The following is a 12,051-nucleotide window of genomic DNA, read 5'->3' as shown; positions in this document are numbered from 1 at the left end:
AATTGAGAGTGACGATTTTATAACAAAAAAAGTCGACTTCACACTCATCACAAAGGATTTTTTTTATAAAGTAAATGCTGTAAACTACTTGAGTATTAGAAATTAACATCCTGCACTCACACCTCAGATCACTGTGACCCCCTGCACATCTGCCCCACCGCTGTAATCCCCCTGTACATCGGCCCCACCGCTGTAATCCCCCTGCACATCGGCCCCACCGCTGTAATCCCCCTGCACATCGGCCCCACTGCTGTAATCCCCCTGCACATCGGCCCCACCGCTGTAATCCCCCCTGCACATCGGCCCCACCGCCGTGACCGCCTGCACATCTGCCCACCGCTGTGACTGCCTGCACATCTGCCCCACCACTGTAATCCCCCTGCACATCTGCCCCACTGCTGTACCCCATGCTCTTCTGTCTCACGCTGAACCATTTTCTCATCTGTCCTAACGCTGTACACCCCTGCACATCTGCCCCACCACTGTACCACCCTGCACATCTGCCCCGCCAATGTTCCCCCTTTCTCATCTGCCCAGCCACTGTACCTCTCTGCACATCTGCTTCACCCCCATGCTATTATGTCTGATCACTGAACCATCTTCTCATCTGCCCCACCCCTGTGACCCCCTGCACACCTGCCCCACCCCTGTGACCCCCCTGCACACCTGCCCCACCCCTGTGACCCCATGCACACCTGCCCCACCACTGTGACCCCCTGCACATCTGCCCCACCACTGCGACCCCGACCCCTGCACATTTGCCCCACCACTTGTGGAAATTTTAGATGTATTTATTATATATATTGTCATAAGAGTCCTCCTGTGTTCATTCTCCCCCAGCCCGCTCTTTTAGAGCTGACTGGGGCAGACTGACGCTGGTTGAGATCCGTTAGGTAGTGGATAATATCTTGGGGTTGGAAAGAAAGGTGTTTGCGGAGTGGGGGTATGTCCACCAGCAAAAGGGCCCCTGTACATTGTACAGACGATCGTCTGGGGACATATGCTTGCACTGCGGGCATTGGTTGTGTGCGGATGTGTGCACATCGTCTCTGCTGTGTCTGATCAGCACATGGAGATAGGCGGTGCACATCTGTAGATAGCTTTCCATTCACAAGAGATGAAGAATTATCCAAGTATACATTGTTCTCTGGAACAATGTATATATTAAGGATTTCTATCAACGGAATTATAATCATCGTTCATTGGTTTTGTATGGTATTGTATGGTATTTTATGGTATTGTATTGTATTGTCCTTATATGGGCATTAACATCCTGTTACTGCTGTGAGGTCACATCCTTTGTGGGAGGTGTTCAGCTGTTGGAGGCAAACCCTCCAGGGCGTGGCTTCCAGTGGGAAAAAGTAAATAAAAAGCTTGGTCAAGGGCTCGCTCTGGCTGGCTGACGATGGAACTGAGAACGTAGAAGGATGGTTGAGTCTGTTCATTGGGATGAATGTGTTGGAAGGTAACCTGAAAGCATTATATCATTAAGACGGAAATGGGTGCTTATTGGAAGCACAAAGTAGGTAGTGGGGCTGTGTGCATAGCATAGCAGCCAAATTGCTACGACACACTGTACCTCACTGCACATCTGCTTCACCACTGTACCACCATGCTCTTCTGTCTCACCGCTGAACATCTCATCTGTCCTAGCACTGTACCTCCTGCACATCTGTCCCACCTCTGGAGGAGGAGGTTTAAACACACATTACACATCATCTTTAGGAATCCCGGCCTGGGAAATACCATTCTGCTATCCCTGGAATGCATGTGGACAGGAAATGGCTGCAAAAAGGCTGCAGACATTAGCAGCACTGAAATATAACAAGGAATCAAAACAAGATGAGCATTAAAGAAAAAAAAAAATCAAAAGATGAAAATCTGGATGTTATTATAAAAAAAAAAAAAAAAAACAACTAATAATTATTACCGTATTTATCAGTGTATAACACACATCACAATTTTAGGAGGGAAGTTTAAGGAAAAAAAAAACCTTACATTTTAAATAAAAACTTTGAAGCAAAATTAAGGTCACAGCTCATCAGTGCACCCAGCTCAGTGCCCATCTGCAGCCATTAAACTTCACAACAATTCACCCTGCTCAGTGTCCATCAGCAGCCTATAAATTGCCCATCAATGCTCCCTGCTCAGTGCCCACCTGCAGCCATTAAATTGACCAACAATGCACCCTGCTCAGTGCCCACCTGCAGCCTCATCTTTCCCATCATTGCAGCCTTGCCAGTATTGGATTATCCCTGCTATCTCTGAGAGAAGAGGAGGAGCGAGCGCCGCTGAATTACACAGAGCCGCGATCTCCTGTGTACCCAACGCTCTGTCACTCCCAGCCACGCCTGATTTCAAGGGGGAAAAAAGTGCGTGCTATACACCGATAAATACGGTATTTATTGTCTAATTGTTTATGATATGCAAGTGGTCTCCAAACTGTGACCCAGAGGCCAGATGTGGCTCTTTGCTTGCTTTTATTCAGCCCTTGGGGGCCATATTCCCTCCACTGACACCAGTAATAGGGCACTATTCCTCCCAATGAGAACAGTAATGGGGCCCAATGACACCAATGATGGGGCACAATTACTTCCACTGAAACAAATGATAGGGCATTATTTTTCCCCCCACTTATGTTGGGATCTTTTCTACTTCCAATGGCTACAGTACGGCCCCATAAAGGACGATCCCTTTGTTTAGAAAGTTTGGAGACCCCTGTATTATTAATTTGTTACATATACATTATTTATTGATTCCTTTTTTTTCTTTTACTCAGTACAATTTATTGTTAATTTTGTTACCTATACATTGTTTATTGTTTGTTGTTTGTTGTGTAAATGTTTATTACACAGTATAAATTTTTATAATGTTATTACCTAGACATTATTCATTATGCAGTCTAATTTATTATTCATTTTGTTACCTATACATTATTATTTATTGTCTGATTGTTTATTAATAATCTAATTTATTATTTATTTTGATACCTATACAGTATTATTTATTGTCTGATTGTTTATTACGCAGTCTAATTTATTTTTCATTTTGTTATCTATACATTATTATTTATTGTCTGTTTATTACGCAGTCTAATTTATTATTCATTTTGTTAGCTATACATTATTAGTATCTATACATTATTATTTATTGTTTTATTGTTTATTACACAGTCTAATTTATTATTCATTTTGATAACGATACATTATTATTTATTGTATGATTGGATAATAAATTAGACGGTGTAATAAACAATCATACAATAAATAATACTGTATAGGTATCAAAATTAATAATAAATTGGACTGTGTAATAAACAATAAGACAATTAATAATAATGTATAGGTAACAAAATGAATAATAAATTAGACTGCATAATAAACATTTTGTTACCTATACAGTATTATTTATTGTATGCTTGTTTATTACGCAGTCTAATTTATTATTCATTTTGTTACCTATACATTATTATTTATTTATGATTGTTTATCACACTGTATAATTTATTATTAATTTGATACTTATACAGTATTATTTATTTATGATTGTTTATTACACAGTCTAATTTATTATTCATTTTGTTGCTTATACATTTTTATTTATTGTCTGATTGTTTATTACGCAGTCTAATTTATTTAAAATTTAGTAATCTATACATTATTATTTATTGTATAATTGTTTATCACGCTGTATAATTTATCATTAATTTGTCACGCATATTTTGTTTATTATTGTCTAATTGTGTATAATTTAGCAAATTGTTACTTATACATTATTATTTGTTGTTGTTGTTTATATATGTTTATATATATTGTCCTATTTTACTGTGTGTTTTTTAAGACACACAATGTAGCAAAGTTCCTGCCATCCAGTTTACATCTACTTTCAGTTTTGTTATTTTCTTTTATAAAACAATTTTTTGTCAGCCTCTTTATTTATATTATAACATCCATTACACATCTATACCACAGACCCCCAAAACTATCAGTAAAAAAACAAAGCCTCTCCTCCGATAAGTCCAGTGAAAGGAAGCAGAATATTGAGCCTTTTCTGGGTTTGAACGGGTTAGTGGAAAATACAGAAGGTGGAGTTCATGTCCATTGGGGATATCAACAGTTTCATGACTGAGATTCAGCAAATCCACCTCTTCCCAGCCCTGTCCTTGAGAAAGAAACTGCTGTGCGATGTTTAGATTTGTTTTTTGTTGCAACCCAGCGAAACAGGCAACACAGAGGACAAGATAGAGTTTCTGGTGGAGATTTGACCAAGGCTTCCAGATTTTAGGACCAAAGTCTATTATAGAACTTTTTCCTGTTCCAATTCATGCAATTCCTTGCATTATGAACTCGGCAAGTTGTATATTGAAATCTGCATTTGAAATAGAATATCCAAGTTGAATAGCTTTCTTTATTTGCTGTTGAATGGTCATGGTGGCCTAAATTTTTTGAGCACCTGATGCCTTTCTCTAAACGATCCATCAGACCACAATCCCCCTGGGGAAATGCACAGCGTGGTCTACAGATATTTGTTGACCCCCAAAATGTTACCACCGGTAGACCGGGCCTGCAAAGAGACTATGGAAACTGGTTAATGGCAAGTGAAGGAGACAATCATGGAAACACGCAATGCCCCACCAGATATCTTAAGCCTTGTAGCTGGGACAACCTTTACCTTGACCAGACACGGAAAGGATGTCTTGTCCCTTGGAAGGCCCTTCCAATTTTACAGAGGAGCTCTATTCAGGTGCAGGAATTTAAGGACGTTTGTATACGTTACTTGGTCAATCTGATCCTTCAGATGTCAGATTTAAGTCGCTTGTCACTGTCACTCTTCGAGGAGTTGGAGGATCAGTTACAGTCAATAGAGAATCGTATTGTCTCTTTGAACCAGCGAACAGGAGATGTGTACTGGGAATTCTGCAAGAGCACTCAGCGCTGGACACCAGGTCAGAACCCACCTCTTGCTAAAGGTAAATGTTATTCCTTGTCTATGTTCTATGTAAGATGACTAAGGGCCAAATAATACTGTAGCTGTTACTACAGCTCACGTTACATTACGTTGAATGACACCCCAGTGTACTAAGCCAATGTGGCTCCTATGTAGCAAACAGCAAGGCATGCTATCAAGCATTGCCGTGCACTGCATCATAAACATGCTGTAGGTACATTTATCTATTCTTGTGCCATGGCAGTACAATTATATAAACCTGATCACTAGAGTCATATAAGCCATGTAGGATCCCTGATGATCCTACCATGAATGTCCTGGTTCAGGCGCTTCCTGTTGATTGGTTGGTTCTTGTGTTCCCATGGTCTTCCGATGGAGACTACAAATGGGCATTTCAACCCACATTACACAGGCATAGTCTACTGTTGTCACCGTAAAGAAACCTGACCTGAGTGTCTGAAAAGAAGATTACCGAAGGACAGGGGTTGGACCATTGTAGAAGGCTCCATGAGTATTGTAGCCTGTGCTGCTCAGTAGCTCCTTAAGAAGCAGAAGACGCTACAGCACATGTAGAGCTATTTGCCTCAGTTCAACCGCCGATCCTTCAGCAAGTTTAACTACCTGTTGTCTCTCAGAGCCCAAAGCTTGCGTTGGCCAGCTTTGGCCTTGTGTCGATGGCCTCAGTTAAAGAGGCTTCTGAGGTCATTCATATTTCATTGACAAGTGCACATGAACTGCAGTTGATCTCCTCCTGACCTACATTTCACCTGCTTCAGATCAATTTTGTGTTCCCATGGACTTGTAAGAAAAGCCCATTGACACAGGTCCTTATTTGGACTAAAATAATTAAACAGGGTCCTATTTTACATGGAGGATCAGATTTTGTTACAATTACTCAATATTAGATCCAGGTACACACTCCAACAAGATCTAGTAGATCTAGCTGCATACCCCAACAATATTCAGTTGCCTACCCCAGCAAGATCTAGTTACATACCTCAGCAAAATCCAGCTACTTGCCCCAGCAAGATCCAGTTACGTACCCCAATAAAATCTAGTTACACACCCCCAAGTTCCAGTTACACACCCCAACAAGATCCAGTTGCATACTCAACAATTGCGTAGCCCAACACGATCCACTTATATAACCTAAGAGCTAAGAGCACAAACCCCAACATAGTCAGTTACATACCCCCAAAAAGATCCAGTTACATACCCCAATAAGATCCAGTTATTACATAATCCAACAGGATCCAGTTACACACCCCAATAAGATCCAGTAACCGCAACAGGATCCAGTTACACACCCCAATAAGATCCAGTTACGGCAACAGGAGCCACTTACACACCCCAATAAGACCCAGTTACACACCCCAATAAGATCCAGTTACACAACCCCTAACATAAACCAATTGCTTACCCCAACAAGATCCAGTTACATACCTAAACTTGATCCAGTTACATACCTAAACTTGATCCAGTTACATGTCCCAATGTAGATTCAGTTACATAATGTACCTCAACAAGATCTAGTTACATTCCCTAATAAGATCCAGTAACACAGCCTAGCCAGATCCAGTTACAAACCCCCAAACATAATCCATTTCCGTACCGCAGCAACGCATCCAGCTGCATACCCCAACAAGATCCAGTTATATACCACAACAGGATCTAGTTATATACAACAACAGAATGCAGTTACACTCCAACAAGATCCAGTTACACACCTACAAAATTCAGTAACATGCCTCTGCAATATCCAGTTTTATACCTCCATAAGTTCCATTTACAATCCCCAACATGATCCAGTTAAATACCCAACAAGTCCTGATTTTATACTCCAGAAAGACCCAATTGTATACCCCAACAAGATCAAATGACATACCTAAACAAGATCCAGTTACCTACCCCAATGTAGATCCAGTTACCTACCCAAACATAGATAATATTACATACCCCACCAGGATCCAGTTACGCCAACACAGATCGAGTTACCTACCCCAACAAGATCCAGTTACCCCAACACAGATCCAGTTACATACCCTGGCAGGATCCAGTTACTCACCCCAACATAGATCCAATTACTTACCCAACACAGATCCAGTTACATACCACCGTCAGGATCCCGTTACTCACTCCAACATAGATCCAATTACTTACCCAACACAGATCCAGTTACATGCCCCAACAAGATATAGTTACACACCCAAATAAGATCCAGTTACCTACCCCAACATTGATCCAGTTACCCCAATGCAGATCCAGTTACACACCCCAACATGGATCCAGTTACATACCCCGAGATTAAATTACATACCCCAACATAGATCCAGTTACATACCCCAACATAGATCCAGTTACATACCCCAACATAGATCCAGTTACATATTCCAACATAGATCCAGTTACATACCCCAACATAGATCCAGTTACATACCCCAACATAGATCCAATTACATACACCAACATAGATTCACTTACAGACCCCAACATAGATCCAGTTTCATACCCCAACATAGATCCAATTACATACCCCAACAAGGTCCAGTTACCCCAACATGGATCCAGTTATATACCCCAAGATTAAGTTACATACCCCAGCATAGATCCAATTACATATCCCAACATAAATCCAGTACCATTCTACATAGTTAGGTCATGCTTATTTTTAACTTTTTTTATGCTGGTAATCCTGAAGAAGGCAGCTCTTGTGTTTTATGAGCCCCCCGGGGAAATCAGTAGATAAATAAGATCCCATGCTGCTGCTGGTACATCAACAATTGTATATTCAAGACATCTGTGGAATCTGCAGATTGCGCTGAGCAGAGGCACAGACCCAAGTTCCCACACTCTCAATGATAGAGGGCCGGGCATGAACAGAACGGGTGGAAACACTCATCCAGAAAAAAAGGGGCTCCAATATAAATATCCTGCTGTTTTCGTTTTGTACTACAATTAAACCAATGGGGATTTGTGCCTAGAACAGGAAACAAAATTCAGCAATAACACCACAGAAGGCAAGGCTTGCTTCTTCACTAAAAACAACCAATTCCAATGTAAAGCCAAGCTATAGGCAAGCAGCTAAATACATATACGGGGGGCATCTTTCCTGCCAACGGATTTGTATTGGTGTCCATCCAGTCCTGAGATTTACACAGCTCTGCTACACAGAGCAGCCCTGTTTGGCAGGAACGGAGATCTGATTTTTCTCTGTTGCAGTTCAGTAATGCTTACAGGTCTTGCCTTTCCTATCACTTCCTGTGTGACTACGGGACAGGACGTGAAGGAAAATCTCCCCAATGGGGACACAGATGGCTAAAAAGATAAACCTGGCAGGGGTTATAACCCTTCTTTATTCTGTCCAAATAATTAAAAAAAAGACTTGCCTTCAGTTCTACCACTTACTGACCGTCTAACCGGGAAAATGCATGAAATACCCAGGTTATGGCTGCAGCTAGATGCCAAAACCATGTATTTTTTTCCCCCCAGGTGCCGGTCTTTCTAAAAAAAAATGGTCCAAGCAACGCGTTTGCTGTTGGATCACTTTTAGAAGCGACGGGAAGGGTTTCCCTGGCTTAGCTGGCCAATCTGTAGCTCTGGGTCCGATCCGGCACTGGCGGGTAGCTGGGCATAGAGATGAACAAAGGAATGATGGCCTCCCCCTTAGCTCTATGGCCTAGGACAGGCGTGGGCAACCTAAGGCCCTCCAGCTGTTGTGGAACTGCATTTCCTATGAGGCATTGCAAGGCTGGCAGTTGGAATTACTCCCAGAGATGTGATGGGACTTGTAGTTCTGCAACAGCTGGGGCCCCCAGGTTGCCTAACCCCTGGCTTAGGAGGACCGGAGTGATGTCACTTCCAGTTCCAGTCTCAAGTAAACAAGGCCTTTTTTTTTTTTTTTTTTTTTTATTAAATAAAAAGATCAAAAAACATTTTTTTTTTTTTTGCTTTTAGTGGTAGAGGAGAGATGTGGGGTCTTTAAACCCCAGATCTCTCCATAAAGAGGACCTGTCATTCTTATTTCTGTTGCAAAGGATGTTTAGATCTCTTGTGATAGGAATAAAAGTGATGACATTTTTTTAAAGGGACAATGTAAAAAACAAAACAATAAATAAAGGAATAAAAAAAAAAAAAAAATATTAAAGAGACAGTGTAAAAAATAAATAAATAAACAAACAAAATAAATAATAATTTATAGTAATATATAATAAAGTAAAGCCCCCCCCCCTCGCATGCATGGTTGCCACCTGTCCGGGATTCACCCGGACAGTACGGGTTTTGAAACCTTTTCCCCGGGTCTCTGACCACCTGAGACCCGGGCACATTATTCATTTCAGACCCGTCAGTGGCTCCCTTCCTGCGCGGCCGAGTCTCCTCAATTTCGGGGTCCACAGCGGTGTAGCGCTTATTAATTTCTGCTCCTGTTTAGCTGTCTGAGACTCTGAGTACAGGATGGGAGTCGGGACACAGAGGCAAAGGCGGAGCCTCCATGGTGCTCTCCTCCAATCCCCTGGCTGGCTGCAGAAGGGACAAGGAGGTGGGCGGAGCCTCCATGGTGCTCTCCTCCAATCCTCTGGCTGGCTGTAGAAGGGACAAGGAGGTGGGCGGAGCCTCCCCATTCCCTGCTGCTCTGGAATGTGTGCAGAGATCGCGCTGGGACTGCAGCCAAGCTTGTAAGGTAAGTTTTTCCATTGTCAGGTTTTCAAAGTACTCTCACCTCTCCTCCCCCCCACCATACACCCCCTCCCCCCACTGCTCTACTGACACCGTCCACTGCTCTACTGACACCATTTACCGCCCTACTGACACCGTTTACTGCCCTATTGACACCGTTTACTGCTCTACTGACACCGTGCACTGCTCTACTCACACCATTTACTGCTCTACTGACACCATCCACTGCTCTACTGACACTGTCCTCTGCCCTACTGACATGTCCACTGCCCTGCTGACCCCGTCCTCTACCCTACTGACACCGTCCACTGCTCTACTGACACCGTCCTCTGCCCTACTGACAACGTCCTCTGCTCTACTGACAACGTCCTCTGCTCTACTGACAACGTCCTCTGCCCTACTGACACCGTCCTCTGCTCTACTGACACCGTCCTCTGCCCTACTGACACCGTCCTCTGCCCTACTGACACCGTCCTCTGCCCTACTGACACCGTCCTCTGCCCTACTGACACCGTCCTCTGCCCTACTGACACCGTCCACTGCTCTACTGACACCGTCCTCTGCCCTACTGACACCATCTTCTGCCCTTCTGACACCGTCCTCTGCCCTTTCTGACACCGTCCTCTGCCCTACTGACACCGTCCTCTGCCCTACTGACACCGTCCTCTGCCCTACTGACAACGTCCTCTGCCCTACTGACAACGTCCTCTGCTCTACTGACACCGTCCTCTGCCCTACTGACACCATTTACTGCCCTACTGACACCATTTACTGCCCTACTGACACCGTCCTCTGCCCTACTGACACCGTCCTCTGCCCTACTGACACCGTCCTCTGCCCTACTGACACCGTCCTCTGTCCTACTGACACCGTCCTCTGTCCTACTGACACCGTCCTCTGTCCTACTGACACCGTCCACTGCTCTACTGACACCGTCCACTGCCCTACTGACACCGTCCTCTGCCCTACTGACACCGTCCTCTGCCCTACTGACACCGTCCTCTGCCCTACTGACACCGTCCTCTGCCCTACTGACACCGTCCTCTGCCCTACTGACACCGTCCTCTGCCCTACTGACACCGTCCTCTGCTCTACTGACACCGTCCACTGCCCTACTGACACCGTCCTCTGCCCTACTGACACCGTCCTCTGCCCTACTGACACCGTCCACTGCCCTACTGACACCGTCCTCTGCCCTACTGACACCGTCCTCTGCCCTACTGACACCGTCCTCTGCCCTACTGACACCGTCCTCTGCCCTACTGACACCGTCCTCTGCTCTACTGACACCGTCCTCTGCCCTACTGACACCGTCCTCTGCCCTACTGACACCGTCCTCTGCCCTACTGACACCGTCCTCTGCTCTACTGACACCGTCCTCTGCTCTACTGACACCTTCCACTGCCCTACTGACACCGTCCACTGCTCTACTGACACCATTTACTGCCCTACTGACACCATTTACTACCCTACTGACACGGTTTACATCCCTACTAACACCGCTTACTGCTCTATTGACACCGTCCACTGCTCTACTGACACCATTTACACCCCCCCTCCCCCCCATACACTATACATACACCCCCCTCCATACACTATCCATATATACAGGCCCCCATATATACTGTTCTCCACTCCCCAGACAGCATCCATATATACAGTTCTCACCGGGTGACACCGTCCTCTGCCCTACTGATACCATCCACTGCTCTACTGACACCGTCCTCTGCCCTACTGACACCATCCACTGCTCTACTGACACCGTCCTCTTCCCTACTGGACACCATCCTCTTCCCTACTGACACCATCCTCTTCCCTACTGACACCATCCTCTGCCCTACTGACACCATCCTCTGCCCTACTGACACCATCCTCTGCCCTACTGACACTGTCCACTGTCCTACTGACACCATTTACTGCTCTACTGACACCGTCCTCTGGTCTACTGACACCATTTTCTGCCCTACTGACACCATTTTCTGCCCTACTGACACCATTTACTGCCCTACTGACACCGTCCACTGCTCTACTGACATCATTTACTGCTCTACTGACACCGTCCTCAAGTCTACTGACACCATTTACTGCCCTATTGACACCGTTTACTGCCCTACTGACACCGTTTACTGCCCTACTGACACCATCCACTGCTCTACTGACACAGTCCTCTTCCCTACTGACACCGTCCTCTTCCCTACTGACACTGTCCTTGTCATGAACCAGATGTGACCAGAACTGTGTGACTGCGACAAAGTGAACCAGACACAAATAAGTGAAGGTAAATTTATTAAGCAAACGCATATAAATGTGAACACACCACCAATAAGAACTAAGAGAACAACCAAACAGTGAAGATAAGTAAATAAACCAGTATATGTAACAAAAGGGAGTACCGGAATCGTAGTCAAGCCAGGCCGGGGTCATAAATAG

General features: G+C 44.4%; 1 protein-coding gene across 2 annotated transcripts in view; it reads left to right on the top strand.

The window, feature by feature from the left end:
* Window positions 1-4,137: 4,137 nt before the first annotated feature.
* The window catches only part of NHSL2 (NHS like 2), a 407,780-nt gene continuing 399,866 nt past the window's right edge, over window positions 4,138-12,051 (top strand). Inside the window, exon 1 of one of the 2 annotated variants that reach the window (XM_077465164.1) lies at window positions 4,138-4,969. In XM_077465164.1, coding sequence (XP_077321290.1) covers window positions 4,456-4,969 — 514 coding nt within the window. In that variant the 5' untranslated portion in view covers window positions 4,138-4,455. The remainder of the gene's footprint in view (window positions 4,970-12,051) is intronic. The other variant, XM_077465163.1, reaches the window with a different exon arrangement.

Source organism: Lithobates pipiens, unplaced genomic scaffold (genome assembly GCF_037356315.1).
Source record: "Lithobates pipiens isolate NorthernLeopardFrog02 unplaced genomic scaffold, aLitPip1_a1.2 Scaffold_1, whole genome shotgun sequence".
In the NCBI taxonomy this organism is placed as follows: domain Eukaryota; kingdom Metazoa; phylum Chordata; class Amphibia; order Anura; family Ranidae; genus Lithobates; species Lithobates pipiens.
This window is presented reverse-complemented; position numbering and strand designations above follow the sequence as displayed.